The 19,415-nt window shown below is 47.5% G+C and overlaps 1 protein-coding gene and 1 long non-coding RNA gene across 2 annotated transcripts in view; one reads left to right on the top strand and one right to left on the bottom strand.

Moving 5' to 3' along the window:
* The window catches only part of FAM171A1 (family with sequence similarity 171 member A1), a 124,919-nt gene that overhangs the window by 21,578 nt on the left and 83,926 nt on the right, over nucleotides 1-19,415 (bottom strand). Inside the window, exons 4-5 of the mRNA XM_025853589.2 lie at nucleotides 13,673-13,831; nucleotides 8,976-9,152 (exon numbers count right to left, since the gene is read on the bottom strand). Of these exons, the coding sequence (XP_025709374.1) occupies nucleotides 8,976-9,152; nucleotides 13,673-13,831 (336 nt within the window). The remainder of the gene's footprint in view (nucleotides 1-8,975; nucleotides 9,153-13,672; nucleotides 13,832-19,415) is intronic.
* Nucleotides 40-2,135, top strand: LOC112810105 (uncharacterized). The gene is made up of 3 exons (XR_003204752.2): nucleotides 40-341; nucleotides 458-533; nucleotides 2,076-2,135. It is a non-coding gene; the product is annotated as an uncharacterized lncRNA (long non-coding RNA).

Genomic DNA, 19,415 nt, shown 5'->3' with positions numbered 1-19,415 from the left:
GGCAACAATTGAAAAACAAATGTCCATGTTCTGAGATCACTGTGCATCCGTTCTCCCAACGGGCGGCGCACGGGCTCCTTGGCCCGAGCGCACTCCCCTCGGACCACAGGGGCAGCGTGTCATCACAGTGCTGATGCTCGTGGCCGCTCGTGGCCTGTCGTGGCAAAAAGATGCCAATCTGTGTCTTGAAACCACACCAGTTTGTTGGCCACGTGGCAGCCGAGATTTCCGGTCAGCTAGAGTTCAGCCATCGGATTACCACCATTTACCCCAATGACGTCCTGTTCCACCCTTGTGTTCCGTTCTGTCCTTTACATCATTTCAGTCAGCCTTCTTTGCAGGTAAATTACCTTGGTTTCTCCGACATACCCAACAGAAGCCTGAATTCACTTTTGTGGGCAATTTTAACATCTGGGGAAAGTAGAGACTCCTTTCCTGAGAGTTCTTTGTTTCTAAGAAACAGCCTTCGCTGGGAGAAGACCTATTTCATATCATCTTTCTTAAGGATCTACTGACATCACACTTAAGATTAGGTGAGTCTGCTTCCTTCTTTGTAGTACTCTTAACTATGGAGTCTGTTCTTTTGGAAAAAACAAACGGTTCTAAAATTAATATCACACATGTAAACATGCACTTAATTGCTAGAAACATGAACTCCCTTCTTTTGTTCTAACTTTTGCCCAGCCTGTGTAATATAGTTCATCCTTGTAATTCAATCTCTACATCTCAGTATTCAATATGTCACCTTCCCTCCTGACGTGTGGCTCAGGACAGGGAGAGAAAAAGATAAGGCAGGGATATTATGTTCATTTTTTTGCCAGTTCCAAACATAATTTGGTGCTATAAGAACTCCCATCCTTTCCTCCCCTGCCAAAAAAACAATGAAATGGAAAAAACATCCAGATCTATATTTTAAATCAAGCTCCACCTTCCAGGGCAGGCTGGCTGTGACTTACCTAAATGGACTAATTCAAAGAGCACAGCATCAGCAGTAATGTTCACCATCTGAAGCGGAGACCAATCCCCTCCAGGCCAGCTATGAGTGGGGATCCTGAGAGCCTGCTACATATGCACCATACATGCATGATAAGAGGTGGTTCAGTAACTGCCATTTCTATAGCAACCCACACACACTCTGCAGGCTGTGTTTTGGGAAGGCAGTTAAAACTGGATTCTACAACGTAGCTCCACTTAGAAGATGCTTTTATTTCTGTCATCTCGTTAGAATGAGAGTATTCAAATCCAGTAACCCAAGTGATCATTAAACCGCAGAAACTCATCACATCCAGAAACCGAAAGGTTGATTTCTTGGCCAATGTCACTCGGTCACTTTAAATCCAAACCACTGACCTGGTTTGCATGTTCAGAAGTGACCATTCCCCAGGGCAACAAGTCAGATCACAGTCTGACAACCAGGAACATCGGACAGCCATCTGCCGTCCCAGTTCTAGGTGAGAGAGCAAATGCCTGTAAAAGCAAGCTGACAGAATCCTCTCCTACTGCCCAGAAAGCCTCAGCTAAGATGCATTCACCATGACCAATGAAACTTCATGTGCCCGACCCGGGGAGGAAAACCGCCTCCTTCAAAGGACAGACTGCACCCCCGCACACGATTGATGAGAACGTGTGTTATGTCCACAATAGCCTCCCCCCCCACCACACCCATGACACAGACGCTGGCATTGTTATAATTTGCAAAAAAGCACCACAAGACAATCATAAGTTCAAGAAAACCTCTAATTCCTCAAAAGAAAGACTTGTGCTCACTACACAGAGTCCTCCCTTGCAGCACCAATCAAGCAGCATTTTAACACGACGGCTTCGGTGCTGCCTGTAAATGCAGCAAAGGTCTGAACTCTCGCACATGCAAACTGCACTTCTTAAAAAAATCCTCTTTATGGAGAGTGCACGTAACAATGAGCCAATTCAAACTGCTGTAACACACTAAACAAAATCCAACTTTACTTACACCCTAAGACAGTGCTGATCTATTAGGTCATCCTCCGGTGAACATGTGGGTTGAAGGATGGAGATACTAATTTGTATAATGGAAAATTTCTCGCTTGTTCCAAAAGGAAAAAAGAAGGACAACTGTAGCCATGAAGAAGAAGAAGAAGAAGAAGAAGAAGAAGAAGAAGAAGAAGAAGAAGAAGAAGAAAAGAAAGAAGAAAGAAGAAAGAAGAAAGAAGAAAGAAGAAAGAAGAAAGAAGAAAGAAGAAGAAGACGATGAAGACGATGAAGACGATGAAGACGATGATGACGATGACGGTGGCGGCAACAAGAGTGATAAACGACAGCAACAAATACTGACTCCAGTCTAATGGTGTTTGAAAAGGAGCACTTCGAGGTCCCTCTCCACAGAGTAAACTTTCAGTTATCTGGCAGTCATGGACTGCAGTATTCGAGTTAGTGTCAAAATGTGGATTTATTTTTCAAATAAAAGTCCCATGGGACTAAAAGCGATTCCATCTTTCTTTACAGAGTTTAAAGTCTTGCCCTTTAACAAAGGTGTTATCACTCTGAGCATCAATGCTCACTCCTGGCAAAATGCCGAAGGGCTACCTGGATGGCAGGAAGTACGGATGTGGCTGCACCAGGCACCCCCACTTCGGTCCTGCAGACCATGAGCGTAGAATCTACATTCTTTTTTTTTTTTTTAAGATTTTACTTATTTATTTGTCAGAGAGAGAGCATGCACAAGCAGGGGGAGTGGGCAGAGGGACAAGCAGGCTCCCTACTGAGCAGGAAGCCCAACACGGGGCTCAACCCCGTGGGATCGTGGGATCGTGACCTGAACTGAAGGCAGATGCTTAACTGACTGAGCCACCCAGGTGTCCCTAGAATCTACATTCTAATACTAGAATGGTAAGAGCCTCCCTCTCAATGCCTTTTACATCAAGGATCACATTTTTCTGTATGAGGTCAGATAGTAAGTATTTTCAGTTTGTGGGGACATCTGGTCTCTGTCTCAACCACTCAACCCGGTGGGTGTAATGAGATAGCACTCATGCAGACCATATACAAATGGGTGTGGTTGTGTTCCAGCGTCTTAGTCCCTTTGGGTTGCTATAAAAAAAAGAATAACATACGAAGTGGCTTATGAATTACAGATATTCATTGCTTACAGTTCTGGAGGCTGGGAAGTGCAAAATCAAGGTGCCGTCAGAATCAGTGTCTCATGAAATCCCACTTCCTAGTTCACAGGTGGCATCTTCTTGCTGTCCTCACATGGTGGAAGGGGTGAGAGGGCTCTCTGGGGTCTCTTTTACAAGGGCACTAATCCCATTCCTGAGGGCTCCACCTTCATTACCTAACCACCTCCCAAAGGCCCCACACCTCCACACCCATGGGGGTTAGGATTTCAACATAGGAACTTTGGGGAGGGGGATACAAACGTTCAGTCCATAGCATCCAATAAAAATTTTACTTAGGGATGCTTACATTTGAATTTCATATAATTTTCATGTGCCATGAGATACTCTTCTTTTGATTCTTTCTTCAATCATTTAAAAATGTAAATACCATTCTTAGCTTTGCTGTAGTTTGCCGACCCTGATTTAGGTGAACAATTTTTAATGGATTCACAGATTGCTGTATCTGGCTGTTAAACAGTTTGGAACTACAATTACTTTGATTTACCTTAAAAGCACACCATTTAAAGTGTTAAATAGTTTGAGGTGATTATTTATTGTGTTTGAATTAATCATAAATAGCTATTAATTAGTAAGTAGTGTTTTGTGCTTAAGATGTGTTCCTACTTTTTTCCTGATCTGATAATACTGTCTTGGAACTTTTTATTTAACCAAGATAACTTAATTTCTACTTAAATAATGATATTATTGATTAAATATAACAAAATAAGAACCTTAATAATAAAGAAAAAAATAGTAAAAAAAAAAAAACAACCCCAACCTTATGAAATATGTAGGCTTCTATTGAATTTAGGAAGTTAAAGAACATACGGTTTCTTTGAAATGTCCACCAATCTTAAAGTTTTCAGAAAGCATATTTTAATTCATTTGATTATTTTTGAATGACTATGCAAACGTTGGCTCTTCTGTGTACACATACAAGCTGTTATAGCCGGGAGCTGGCAGTCACATTTCTTGCAGTAGATGCTCGGTTAAAAAGACCCTTTGAGTGAAAATAGATCATGTACACAATGAAGGTTCTCAATGGCAAAAGGCTTGATGCTGTGGGGATTATTTCCAGAGAAGAGATAGAGAATCGGGTAACTTCCATTTCAGAGGCTTCCTCCTAACAATGCACATTTCTTTGTTTTCACGGACTTCTGTTATTGTGTTAATTTCCCGTTGCTTCTGTAATAAATGACCACAGACTTAGGGGCTTAAAACAACCCAACTGTATTCTCTTAAAGTTCTGGAAGTGAGAGGTCTGAAGTCAGTTCCGTTGAGCGCAAGTCAAGGTGTCAGCAGGCTTGGTTCCCTCTGGAGGCTCCCAGGGGAACATCTGTTGCCTTGCCCTGTTCAGCTTCTCGTGGCCACCTGCGTTCCTTGGCTAGTGGCCCCCTCCTCTATATTCAAAGGACATCGCCCGAGTCTCTGCTCCGACCACGCTGTTGCCATCTCCTCTGGTTCTGATTCCTCCTGTCTCCCTCACAAGGACCGCCGTGATCACAGTACATGCATCTGTCTCTTATTCCTGCAGCCACATCCCATCTCGTGTTGCTGTCAGATCAGCGTTTCTCAAGCTTCACCCTCTCCCTGTCTTCTCTGTGCTACCTCTGCCTCGGTTCAGACTCTTCCCTCTTTTCTGGCCAAGTCCAGCTGCGGTTGGGAGTGCCTCCCACCTCTCCTTCCCGCCACCGGGTCTTCTGTATCGCACCGTAGGTTATCCTTCCAAAGCACAGACCGCTTTCCCAGGCAAGACTGTCCCCGGGCTCCTCAGGCCCACACATGCCTTCAGAGCTGGCCCCTGCCTCTCTCTCCCTCATGTCAAGCCACCATCTTCTGCATGCCCGCCATTGCTACCACACCACTGTGTGCCCTTCCCCGGCTGCGCAGAGGTGTCCCCATAGCTTGTCACATCATGTGAGTGGGATCTCTCTTTTTTCAAATCCCTTTCTCCATCCCCTAAACAGTAACGTAGCTCCTCCCGCTTACATTGTACATGTTACAGTGATACTAGAAATACATACGGGCAGGGCCTTGCAATTTCTTAGTTGTCAGGGCAGTTGAATATATTAGGAGATAACATTTGTACTTAAGAGGACTAATCTACATGGAAGATGATCATATACATACGGCTTTCCATTGCTTCGGAAAGATAACCTACGGTGCGATACAGAAGACCCAGTGGAGGGAAGGAGAGGTGGGAGGCACTCCAACAGCTGCTGGAATTGGGCCAGAAAAGAGGGAAGAGTCTGAGCCGAGGCAGAGGTAACATGGAGAAGACAGGGAGAGGGTGAAGCTTGAGAAACGCTCATCTGACAGCAACACGGGACTGGATGTGGCTGCAGGAATAAAGTGGGGATAACCCTGAGGTTTCTACTCTGATGGTCTGGTAGGCGATACCCTTAACCAAGAGAGGGAACACGGAGAGGTTTAGATGCTGCAGCAAGAGGAGTGGATAAGCCTTAATTTTAGGCATCTTGGACTTGACTTTCCTATGGCACATCCATACACTGATGTCTACTGGAAGGTCAGAAACACAGAGCAGAGACTAGGACCTGGGTGCATGGGCAGCTGTGGGAGTGAGGGAAGTGGTGTGGTGCCCTAGCAACTGGCATCAGCTAAGTTAGCAGCTGGGCAGAGGGCAGACGCCAGTGGCCAGCATACAAGGAGGACCCAGGGGGACACTGAGTCAAAGAGCCAACAGACGAGGGCCCTTCACAAAGGAAGGAAGATCTCGAAATGTCGCACAGACCTCGAAGCGGAGGAGGAGGTCACCTGCCTTCAGAGTCGTGCAGCCACTGGTGAGCTCCGGGACACCTGTTTCCGAAGAGTAGGCGGCAGGAGCAGGATCACAGTGGGCTGAGAAATGGAAGCAGCACGTGGGGAACAATCCTTCGAGAGATCTGGGCTAAGGGGTTTGGAGGGCACAGTCCGTGGGAGCCTTCTATAGGATGGGGAGACTTCTGTTTACTTTCTAAACTCTTCGGGTGTCCTTGCTCTGTGCTAGGCGCTCTACTAAGCCTCTTACAACTTTTAATTCATTTTCTCCCTGGAGTGGTTAATTTTTTGTGTCGACTTGGCTAAGCCATGGTCCCCAGATATTTGGTCAGACACGTATGAATGTTGCTGTGAAGGTATTTTTAAAGTGAGAGTAACATATAAATCAGTAGGCTGAGTAAAGCAGATTACCCTTCATAATATGGGTGGGCCTCATCTAGTCAGTTGAAGGCGTTAAGGAAAAGACTGACCTCTCCCAAGGAATAGGGAATTCCGCCAGCAGACTACCTTTGGGCTCAAACTACAGTATCGGCTCCTCTCTGGGTCTGTAGTCTGCAGGCTGACCCTGCAGATTACGGACTTGCCAGCCTCCACAAATGTATAAGCCAATTCCTTAAAATAAATCTCTTTCCACACACACCCCCCCCCCCACCCCCACACCCTATTGGTTCTGTTTCTCTGGAGAACTTTGTCTAATACACTCTTTGTAACAACATTATTATTATCATCGCCATTTCACAGTTGAGGAAACTGGCACAGAGAGGTTAAGTAACTTGCTCGGGGCCACAGAGCCAGTGGGTAGCAGAGCCGGAATAACAATCCAGTGTGCCCCCAGGCCCCTTGCTCTTAACCACATGTCATGCTGCTGCTTCAGTGCGCTGACCTGAGCACGTTTGGGGCCAACTAGGAGGTCGAAGGGAGAGAAGCAGATCATACAGGGGGATAAGAGCCTCAACAAAGGCACATCTTACACAAATGAGAAAACAGGCACGGGGATTTGCCCAAGGCGGGACTGACAGCTTTGTAAGAGCAGACCCAGGTTTTCAGGGTACAAAATACAAGCTGTCTCCATTCTCCTTCCTACTTTCTCCTGTGTTCTTCTGAGATTCTCCCAGGCACGCCCCTCTCACTCTGTCTTCTTCTGGGAGGTGTTGGGCTTCTTAGGTCCCGACTAAGTCCTCGAGAACACACGTCAGCGGCAGCCTAACTCGGTGCAGGATTATGTTAAGGAAATGATACCGTCCATCGGTCAACGTCAAGTTTAGTACGTCTTTAGTGAAATCAGTGAATTCCACACAAATGATTATGGCTCCTGTTAGTAATTATTTGGAAAGCAAAATGAAGCAAAAGCGAAACAAAACAAACAAAACAAGACCAAACCGCAACAAACCCCAGACATCCAACAGGCATTTCTTTTCACATATAAATTCCCAGGACTATGATGACCCCTCATGGAATTAGGTATCTTTGAAAATACATTTGACACCAAACATCTCCCAATAATCTTTATGCATGGTCTAATGCTTTAAAATTCTGGATGAGGGCATCTGAAAACTGGTATTTACAAGCTTGACTTTCAAGGGACGGGGTACCGAAGGGGTATAAGAATGAAGATGGTATGAAAATCTAAGCACACAAGCATGTGTGCCCATATTGTTGTGAAGAGCACCAACTACACAACTTCCTAGCGAACAATCTGGAAAGATGTATTAAAAGCTTTAGAATTTCATACATTTTTAATCCAGCACTATCGCTTTCTCTAAAATTTTATCCTAAGGAAACAACCATGGCCATGCCTAAAGATTTAGCTACAAAGTTATTTTTCATAGCACTGGTAAGAATAGTAATGTTTTCTCTAATTATAGGGCACAGAGCAACCAAATTATGACACATCGACATAATGAAATACCACGCAGTCATTAATTTTGACATTGCAGAGTCACAGCTGATGCTACATAAAGATGTTTATGATATGCAAGTGGTTTTTAAAGGCAAGTTACAGAACAGTATTATAGCATATATCCCATTCCCGTTAAAAATCTATTTTGCGGAAGGCAGCCTTTCTAAGAGGGCCCAGGGATCCCCACCTGCTGGTGTTCACGGGCCTGTGCGGTCCACCCCACCCTGGACCTATGTTGGGCCCTGGGACCAACAGCATCTGGAAAGAAGTGATGGTGCGTCACACTTTGACATTAGGTTGTAAAAGACTGTGACTTCCATTTTGCCTACTTGTGCTTCTGTATTTTATTTTGTTTTTTTTCTCTTGGATCATTTGCTCCAGGGAACGCAAGCTGCCACGTAGTGAGCAGCCCTATGGAGAGACCCCCAGGGCAAGGAATGAAAGCCTCCGACCAACAGATCAACAGCTAGTGAGGAGCTGAGGCCTGTAACAGCCCTGCAGGATTGGAAGCACGGTCACCAGCCCCCACCCGACCCCGAGATGAACACAGCCCAGGTTGGCAGCCCGACGGCAACCTTGCTGGAGGACCTGACCCAGAAACCACCCAGCTACGTTGTCCCTGGGCTCCTGACCCTCCAGAAATGTGAGATAAGAGATGCTCACTGTTGTTTGAGGCTGCTGAGTCTTAGGGCAATTTGTTGTGCAGCGACAGATAACTAACACATACGTGCATGGTGAAATGACTGGAAGGATATAATGCCAAATACGATTAGTGGTTTTCTCTAGGTGGGGGGTTAATGGGTCATTTTAGTTTCTCTTGAGATGTTGTTGGCAACGTTCTTCCTTTTTCGTTAAACTTAAAAACCACATGACCAAGAGAGATGATAGAACCTAAAGAATAAAAGGCTAAAGATTGGGGGAGCCAGTTTTAGCTCTAATAACCTTTAAAGACTCAAGTAAGTTAGCTTAAATGTACAACAAAAACAAAAACAAGAGAACCCTCCAGAGAGCGTGCCTGCATGGCCCAGTGGCGTGAGCTTCACCAGCCAGAAACCGTGCAACGTTCAGTACCTTCAAGGAAAGGAGATTTGCATGGGCTTCTTAAAAGGAAAATCAAACAGTCATGAAGTCACCTGCTAGCCAATCACAGGAGTCTTGCTTACCCAGCTTCTGGTCAAACCGCCACGCGGCAACATAGGCATTGTGCCTCAGAATGCTCTGTGTGGCCAGCGGCACAGTGACGTAAATGGGACCATCCACCAGAACCGGTGTTCCATCGCTGCTGAGCAAGTGGACGCTGACGGCCGTGACTGGGGTCAGGTCATACCTGGTGCCATTTCCTGAAAGCAAGAGGGATTCTCCATCACACGTGCAAAAGGGACCTACAGGGGGCTCCTGCCACCGTCTGCATCTGCCATTCACTGAGTATGGTACCTCCTATGTGCCAGGGACGGCAGTAAGCCCTTTACATTTATAAAATCCTCACCGCATCTTTGTAAGGTAGGCAAAATCCACATTTTACAGATAAAAGACCCAGGCTCACAGAGGGTAGTAATGGGAACTGGCCCCAAGGGCATGGTGGTCTGTCCGGGATCTAAGCTCAGGTCTGCCGACTCCACTACACTACGGTGCTTTGCCTTCAAACAGGGGCCTCAAAAGGAAAAGACTTGTCTATAACATGAGAGGAGGCAATGTGTAGAAATCCCTGAAATCAACGCCCAGACAAAGTCAGCTCCATGCCCGTGTTAATTACTTGGCAGAGCCCCATCAGGAAACCAAATGTTTTGCATTAGAGACTGCTTAAAAAAAAAAAAAAAAAAAAGGAATTTTTTTTTTTCAAGGAGTGCTTCAAAATCCTAACTTACTTCTACTAAAAGTACGCTACTAAAAACCTGGACTTGAAATATTTATGAGTTATTTTAGTTGCCATTGTTATTTTGATCTGTTTAAAAGGAATTTAATATCCCAATTATTCTACATTAGAGGCCTTTTACTCAAGCCAATGCTTTAATGACTGCCTACTTTATAGATAAATCAGGGAATGCTTATGACAGCGATATTATATTTATCTACTTAAGTAATCCATTTTAGGACAATTTTTCTCCAGTGAAATATAATATCACATAAAATGTTTTCTGTTATAATTTTAAATCTTGAGCACAATGATAAAAGCACGGTGATAAAAAATGTAAGCTCCATTAGAACATAATCTGTAGGATTTCTTACTAAGCTACTAAGATACTTACCTACCCATCAACTACCTGAGCTAATGCAAACCTCCACTTAGGACTAGATGTAAACATTTAGAGCAAATCTAAGTGAATTTTAGAGTTTCAACACAAGTTACAGCTAAACTCTTTATAGAGCAATTTATATGAGTCATGACAGAACTACCTTTTACAATTTATATTCATCTCTGTCATTGAAGGAGAAGGCCCGATAATGGGAATTTCATCAAAAGGTCCACACTGGAATCACAGGTTCAAGTTCTGAAATCTTTCAGTCTGGCCATTTCACTTGAGGGTAAAGAAAACCCAGAATTTACCAGATTTCTGGTCAAAATATCTTCTGGATTGAGATCTAAATGTGCCAACTGCCCAAAGGGGACACAGAAGTCAAGCCAAGTCTACAATGTACCTCTCTAGGTTCTGCTAAGACTCTCTGGATGAGACAGAACTGAAAACCAAGAGAAATTCAGGGACTCACTAGATTGTAGTACACAACTCAGACATAACGTTCTCAACTGGGGAGCACTGCTGCTTTCAGCAAACCCGAGGCACAGGGAAGCAGCAGGTAGACCAGGAAAGCCTTCTAGACTCCTCATCCATCCTTGCCTCCCACTTAGCTCTGCCTCCTCATCCCCACTCAGCAATTCTCCCTTCCTATTTTTTTTGCACATTCCTGGCCCAGGAAGCCAGGGTTCCAGTACCAGATGCACCCACTAGCTGCGTATGTGGCTTCGGGGAAGTTACTTCACTCCTCAGGGATTTTTCTTATCTGCATTATCTGGACGAGATGCCTTCCTATGAAGCTATGGAAAGAAAACAGACTCAGCTATAAACATTTAGAAGTAAGTACAGCATTGCAGAAAAGGGCATCTTAATTAAAGCAATATACGTTAGGTTCACGTGATTTAAGGGTCTCTTAAAAGCTCTCCCTTAGAAGACAGAGCAGGCAGTCACACTTGATTTCTTGAGGCTTCTTTTCTCTTTCTCAGTGCCCCAGCTAAATGCCCACTCGTACTCTATGCCTTCCCAAACACTCTCCCTTTACCCTCCCACTCTATTCTGGAACAACGAACAAGTCATACTTCGACAGGCTCAACTGTCTCCCTTCCAGCACTTGTTCTAAGACTGCAACTCTACACAAAGCACTGAGTTCTGTATATAATGAAATCTTTCCCTCTTGTTCCCTCCTGATGTTACCAGGCTCCTGTCATGTCCCAATAAAGACAGGTGTCAGGCAAAGGCAGCAGGGGCGGCGCCACTGGACCAAGCTTAGGAGGCCTCCGACCCGTCCCTTGTAACATGAGGGGTTTTGCTCAGAGAGCATCTAGGGTTCTGTCTGGCTTTGCATTCTGTTTCTAGCTTTGCTGGATGTTAGTCATTTTACGGACTCTTCTCTGTCTTCCTGGAGTCACGAGCAGGAGTCATTTCTTAACCCCTTGGGAATGTCAGAGGACGGGTGTTTGCTTCCTTAGCAAACCAGAGTGGGGAGCGTGATGCCGTGAAGATGTAGTGTCTCCGGCCTGTGTGGGGGAGGTGGTGGCCCCATGTGACACAAGGACACTATGGAGCAGGTGGACACAGGTGAACAAATGAGAACATGGGCCAAATCTCCATCTGGCTGAGTTGTTCTATTTACAACTCTGGATAAACTCCCTCTGAACTGGACACAACCAAGAACACTCCAAGGACCCCAGCATTCAGAGCCCTTTCCAACCCCACTTGTGGCCTCCATTCACCTTTGCCGGACTCTGGTTAGGAACTGCCGTCTCACACAGCTATGTGTGGGCCAGGCCCTCACGAAAAGCTGAGATCTCTTAGATGCATCTTATAAAACAGGAGGTAAGCAAGCAAGTGTCGGGGGGTGGGGAAGAGAGGCTCTGCACCATGGGAAACTGGAGACAGGCACCTAGCTGGTGAGATGTCGGGGTGCTAAGCGGAGCCCACGCTCCAACACGCTCACAGGTGTGAGCCAACACGCCCAGGGGTGGTCGCCTTTCCTGGCAGCCCTCAAGTAGGTCGGATTCCTCTTCCCACATCAGCTGTCAGTGTTTTCAGTGGAAAAGAAGTTGCATGTAACCTTCTAAAGACCTTCTTTCTTCCCTCTGAAATAACAGAGTGATTTTTAAAATAAAACAAACCCCTTTAAAATCAATAGTTCTATGTCTTTATATTCTTCTCCCTTCCCCATCATCTCGGATTTCATAATTTATTCAAGAGCTCTTGGAAATGGGGCACAGAAAAATTAACGAGCTCTGAGGAATGAGGTCTTCCCTCCAAGTTAGGGTTTTATGATTGTGCACCATTTGTTGGGGAGACTGGGTGGAGGTCGCATGATGGTCTCCAATTGTACTTTTTCACGTTCCCTGAAATACTACTTTTCTCCTTGGCCTGTACGCTTAGAGTAAAAGTCAACATTTTCCCCCCAATAATGTTTACTTAAAGTGACTACCATGCAGTTTTATCTGACGGCCAGTTACTGATGTCTTAATTGCATCTTCATCATGTATAAAATTGAAGTAAGAAGAACTATTTCTGAAAGCAGGTGCCACAGATGGCGAAAAGTGAGTAACAAATCACCAGGTCACCTTGACTGGTCACCAGAAATTCGTCAGCATTCTACAAAACGGATCAGATGCTGCAGGTGTAAAAGCTTTTTCAGAAGGACCCAAGATCCGTTTATGTAAAGCACTGGACAAGTGAGGGAAATTCAATAAAAGCGTTTCTGGGAAAATGCAGTCACCTCCTCACCTGGCAGGATTTAACCCAGAACAGCCTCTGGTTTTCAAGTTTATGTTGTGACTAATCTAAAGTGTCGGGAAAAGAAGAGGGGAGACAAGAAATGACTCAGGACCTCAGCATCTGCCACTTTCCAGTCCCTAGGACTAGGGACCACATGAGTACCGAGTGCACTGTTGGCTGCAAGCCAGTCTTTTTACTGATAAGGAATTATTACATATTTTCTGGCTGCTGGTTTTTAGTTTCTCTGATTTTTTAGCTCTATGTGTCCGGCCAGTCCTTAGAGGTCTGGATTCAAATCAACATCAAAGCCGGACCACTGTTTGCCGAGTCAAGGCAGAGAGAACAGCTCAGAGGATGGAAAGATGTGGGGAAAATGCTGGCCGGGTGCAGGTGGTACAGAAGAGGCTCCCGCTCCTAAATGCTCCTGATTCCTAGACATGACATCCCGGTTGTCCCCACTCTCTGCATCAGAGCCACTGTCCCCCTCCCCCGCCCCGCTGTGACCCGTGGGCGGGAGGGGGAGGGCGGCCACGCAGGCGGCTCCACCAAACCCACTCCAGGGGGAAGCGGGACGAGGGCAGAGAGCCTTATACCTGGGAAAAACAAACGAGCAAAAAAACCCAACTTCAATTATAAGTACTTCCCTGAATTAAATATATTTAGTCTACCAGAGGGGAGCTCTGAAGGTACGTTAGCCAGGACGGCTGAAGGCGACAGGTGCACTCACATGTACTTCCACCGTGGTGTAGACGGGAATCCCGAACTAACACCGCTCCAACGCACTTGAACTTTCACAACTCCGGTGGTTCTTCCGGGCAGTACTAACGCTTTGAGCCACATCCCCAGATGCAACCACAGAAGCCCCAGCTGAGAGGAGAACAGACTCCAATTACCTGTTCCATTTCCATCCAAGCCTCGCAGATAAGGAAAACTGTCCACCTCGGCCGGGGCGCTGGCGGCCGTGAGGAAGGCCGTCAGGTCACTGTAGCTGGTGTTCTCGGGCAGCCGCAGGGCTCTCCTCTGGAAGTGAACGCGAGGCTGTGGCCGGGCACCTGCAGAAATGAACTTCGGAGTTACCTCCCGGGGGAGCGGCAAATCTCAGGCAACCAGGAAGCGCTTCTCCACTTTGCAGCGCGCCTCCCCTCCCCCTCCCCCTCGTCCCTGCCTCTCCGCCCATCCCCCGCTGTTCGCCGTGCCCCGCAGGGCACAAAGATGTGACAACATGCTATTATGGGGATAGAAATAATAGCCCATTGTCACATTTGTTTTGACACAGGATGTTATTTAGGTTTTTAACAAAAAAGCTTTCCAAGTCCTATTTGTGAGCAAGCTTTGCACTGCCCAGCATTCGCACTTGGGGGGGGGGGGCAATATTTTAGGAAAGGAAGTCCGCATCAGTGAAACGAGTAGATGACAGTTCATCTCTTTACGTAAACAAAGCAAGCGACACCCTTTGAGACTGTTACAAACACCTCCTTAATCTTCTGGTAAAATCTGGTTTCCCTCCACAGACCAAACTGAAGCCGGGCAAGGGAATTCAATGTGCAGCCTGGACAAGAATTCCAAAGGAGAAGCTGCCATGTGGCATCCAGTCTCTGCGGGTGGGGTGCACCCTATTTGTCACAGCTCACGTTGGGCGTTTGAGGACAAGGCTCTAGAAAGGAGGTGGGAACGCTCCCTTTGGGGCAGGCAGCTCCGTGTGCGGAAGGACGGGCTGGGCCCCTTCAGACAGTTCCCCGGGTGATACTGTCTGCAGCATGGGTTCCAGATGTTGTTTTGGCTGCAGAACCCGAACCTGTGTTCCCCTAATGCTATGGCGACAGTCATAAGACGTCAAGGTGCCAAATCATTTTGCGCAAACCCAGCAAAAACATCCCGAAGACACAACTTAATACAAGTGGGAGTTGTGGCACTTACACACTTCTGTGGATTAAAATAGCCGTTCCTCAAAAGCAGTGATCTGCCCTGGCTTTCTGGCCACTGCATATCCTGCCCCAGGCCCGCAGTTTCTCCTGTGGTCAGCTGGGGGCTCCCTGCCTGCCGTCTGGGGCCAGGACCACAGCCCAGCCCTGAGCTGATGGTCTTTATGCCTGCCCCAGGGTTCCTTTTAACCCTGGATCAGAAAGTTTCAGGTGGGGAATAAGCTTATCCAAAAGGGTTCTAGCGGAAGGGAGTTTTAGAGCTCCAAGATATCAGAGTCCACATTGTTCTTCCTACAAGTAAGCCACAGAAGCTCAAGAGACATGAAGTTTGGGGTAGGCTGGCTGGAGCATGTACCAGTGAGGTGGCAGAGAGTCAGATGCCCCCCGTACCACCTAAAAATCACTGGTTAGAGTTCTCAGATGACTGGTTCTCCACTCCGTGAAACACAGGCCCCACTTTTAGGCCCCTGGGAGCCCGATGCCCCAAGTCATGACTCCCATCTGCATTCCGTCACCTCCACTGAAACTAACTGGACGGATACGCGGTCCTGTCTCAAACCTCCATGGCTTTTCTCTACCCCCAAAACAACCCATGGCGATGCACTAGCATCCAAGTATCTGTCTCTGTTCACTCCCAGCTCTGCTCAGTCTGGTCTTTTCCTTTGATGTCACAGAAGACTGATGTCTTCCTTCTGTCACCTCCTTGGTCCACACAGAGTCCGGACACCTTGAGCTCCCCAGGAGCACCTCCACTCCTGGCGAGGAGCAGTCTGCTTCTCTGTTCTTCTCCCTGCTGCACTCGGAGATGGAAAGTCAAAGCCAACCTTTTCTTTTTTACCCCCTCACCCCCAACGACATAACATTACTCCCTCCCTGATCCTATTATTGCTGTCAGTGATAGTGAACTTTCTGAGAACTTATTTCCCTTTGTCTACTGTTTTTCGATCTAAGCAATGCTGCTGGTGCCCGCCTGGGTTACAGTGGGGGAAACAAAGAACTTGCTAATAAGAAAATATATTGTCCACAGTGTGACGGGGCCAAGAGGGACTTGTCCTCATGAGGGTTGAGGCAGAAAGGGTGGGATACATGCTGCCTTCCAGGCCTCAGGAGAAGGGTGACTGCTGACAGGTGAAGGGGGGATCACACTGACCCCCTCAGGGACTGGCCTGGAACTTGCAGACCCCAGACCTAGCTGCTCCCGTGCTCTCAGGGGCCGCTGGCTATTCTCCCTTCTCTCTCCCCCTCACCTCTCTCACAGACACGCAGCCTTCTCTTGCTCTCTGGCATATCATGCATTTTAGTGGGAGATGCATCTCTCTCCCCTCCCCACCCCTGCTCTGCCCTCCCTCTGCCTCCTCCCCTTCCTTTTTTGTGCGGGAGAACTTGGTCACGAGCCAGACATCTGGGGTCTATCTGCTGTGACTGGTGGGTGGGGGGGGGCACAGAGGGGCAATGCCTGGGGCAGGTTAACTAGCAGGGGACGTGGCCTGTCCAGCTGACTGGATGCACGCTGTGACCAGCATGACATGGATCCCTGTCTGCTGAGGGACCAAACACACTCCCAGACACAGAGCAAAGGCAGGACCTCTCTCCGCCTGCCGAAACGACCCAAGAAATATCTGAGGAGTGACAGGAGGGTGGAAGTCACTCTAGGCCTCAGTGTAAATGGAACCCAAAGTGTCTGTGTGGGGCTGGGGGGCGGTTAGGCCCTCACGCCTACCTTCCTCTATCAGCACGGCTGGATTCCCGCGACTCCAGGACGGGGTGGGAAGACCGAGGGACAGACCTGGCTTGGTCTTTTCTGGATGACTCTCCCACGTTCCCCCACAACAGCGGGTTCTCAAACGTTCTCTGTTCTTCTCAGACTCAGGGCTCCAGCCCCAGCCCCAGATGCTCAGGGCCTCTGTTACTGAAAACTGCGGCGACCACCTCCTGTCTCTGCACTTCAAAGTCCCCGCCTTCCCTCTTCTCCCGACCCTTCTGTCCCTGCTCTCCTCCAGGGTCAGTCAAGCCAAGCCTCCACCCCAACTTCCGCTTGTGATGCTGCAAGACTTGGCCCAACCAACTCTTCCTGCCTTTGTTAATCATCCTTCTCTACAGGTTTCTCCTCCACAGCCAACACACATACGCATTCCTTCCTCATCTAGAAAAATAACACCAAAACAGGACTTGAATGCCGTAAGGGAATGCCTCCTCTCCTTCCACCCAACCCCCAATGAGCTGGCTGTTACCCACAACACACACCACCCTCGGAAATGTCAATGGATGACTGTATAATCTGCAAACCCATGACTATTTCTCGGCCTTCCTCCTCACTGACCTCTTCACAATGGTCCACACTGTTCACCGCCCCCGCCCAGGAACCCCTCCTGCTTGGCATTCGCAGTCCTGCACGCTGGTCTCTCGAGTCAGCCGGCTTTTTCCTCTGCAAGTATGTGTTTTTCTCCTCCTACCTCCAGATGAAACAGTTCCTATGGGGCTGCCTTCAGCTGCCTCCACTGTTTTTGGGTTCTTACCTTACTGACTCCCCTCCATGGTGGCCTTCCTGTCCGCCCTGATGCTCTTCCGAGCCCAGTGTCTGTATGTCCTCTGCCTTCGGGACACCTCCACCTGGATGCCCCACCGGCACTCCAACACCATCTCCTAGTTTCTCTCCCACTTCACCACACCCCCATTCTGCTCAACACCCAGCTTTGCTTCCAGGCTGCCATCATTTTCCCTTTTGATTTTTCTGCACATCCACTCACTGCCAGGACTGGCCAATCTCCTCTCATCAACATTTCCAGCATCATCTTCTCTTCCTTTTCTGACTCCACCCTACATCACCCTACACGACCCCCAGCCTTTCACCTTTGCCGCTCCAACTACTGACACACTGATTTTTCTAAAGTCACTCCGGTCACATTCCTTCTCTGCTCAGAGACCTTCAGTGGATTGCCACCACTTAGCAAACAATGGTGGCAGTGACAGTTACAGACTAGCACGGACCCAAACTGCTACAATTCCCATCCTGTAAGTGAGAGGTGCAGTTCGGTACTTCAGAATTAACAGTTCTTTTTTTTTTTTTTTTTTTAAAGATCTTATTTGAGAGAGAGAGAGAGAACGGGGAGGAGCAGAGGGAGAGGGACAAGCAGACTCTTGCTCGGCGCTCAGCGGGGCTCAATCCCACAACCCCGAGATCATGACCTGAGCCGAAACCAAGGGTCAGACACTTAACCAACTGAGCCACCCAAGTGCCCCCACAAAGTTCTTACATACATATTATTTCACTTGATAGTTACAACAATCCTGTGAAGAAAGAACCCTCTCCTCTTTATGAGTGAGGAAGCGGAAGCCCAGAGAGGTTCCACAGTCATTCTGTTAGTAAGAGACAGAAAGGAATTCTTTCGATCCTAATTACTTTTCCCCTCCTAGTACACCATGCCTACCTCCGGCCAAGCAGGACTGCACAGCTCTGTGCTTCCACACATATGTTCATGCCTTTTCCCCACAGTCTCTATCTGCACATCCTACACATCATCCAAGATGTGTCCTAAATGCCGCCTCTTCTGTGGAGACGTCCTTGATCCCACCCCAACTTCTAAATGCTATTTGTATCTTTCTCTCTCCAGCATGGACTTTTTTCTTTTTTAAGATTTTATTTATTTGAGAGAGAGAGAGAAAACACGAGCGGTGGGGAGGGGTAGAGGAAGAGGGAGAAGCAGACTCCCCGCTGAGCAGGGAGCCTGATGTGGGGCTCGATCCCAAGGCCCCGGGATCAGGACCTGAGCTGAAGGCAGACGCTTAACCGACTGAGCCCCCCAGGTGCCCCTCCAGCACGGATTTTACTGTGCCCTGCGTTATGTTTATTTGGAAACGTGTACATGTCCCTAATCAGAGGCACCATGAGAAAAGAACATGGAGCAGTGGAATCACTCAGTGCTACATTTAAATCTTTCTTCTATCATCTTTTATTTGAGTGACTTTGCGCCTCAGGTTCTTTACCTGTTCTTTACCTGTTCTTTCAAACAGGTATGAATCATGCTTGTTTTGTAATATGGTGTTGTGATGCCAGATCCGAGTGCACACGCATGATGCCTAACAGGGTCTCTGGGTACATAACAGGTACAGGATAAACATTAATTTCCCATCTCCTCTCCCCTTTTAGATGGAAGCTCCTTGAAAGCAGGTGTTCTGTAAAACACATTGCACTGTGTTCTATACATAGCTGGTGCTCAACAATATTTACAGAATTACATGTAAAGATGAACTACACTGGGCAGCTCACTAGGTCCAAACAGCGATCTGTCTTAATTCCGACTAGGTCAGGATTCCTCAATTTGGACCTACTGACATTTCAGGCCAGGGAATTCTTTGTTGGGGAGTGGGGGGCTGGGGTGCCTAGGTAGTGCATCATGTCTGACAGCATCCTTGGCTTCTAACCGTCAGATGCCAGGAGCAGCTCCCAAGTCGTGACAACTAAAAATGTCACCAGAAACTGCCCAACGTTCCTGGGGGACAAAGCTGCCCCAGACTGGGAACCACTGCACAAGATACTCTGAGCATCCTCACAATGATCCAGACATGTAGGGAGACCCTCCTCTGCAAGGGGCACTGGATATGCGGAAGAGGAAAAAGACAAAGGCTCTGCCGTCCTGGGGCTCAGGAGTACAGAAGGCTTCGTGGGAATGGCTTAATTATGACAATGTTCTAAGTGCCAAAATAAGAGACCTAT

Source organism: Callorhinus ursinus, unplaced genomic scaffold, assembly GCF_003265705.2.
Source record: "Callorhinus ursinus isolate GAN/ISIS: 27379988/994484 unplaced genomic scaffold, GSC_fseal_2.0 scaffold36, whole genome shotgun sequence".
NCBI classification, from domain to species: Eukaryota; Metazoa; Chordata; class Mammalia; order Carnivora; family Otariidae; genus Callorhinus; species Callorhinus ursinus.
The sequence above is the reverse complement of the archived record's forward strand: the minus strand, read 5'-3'. Positions and strand labels throughout refer to the sequence as shown.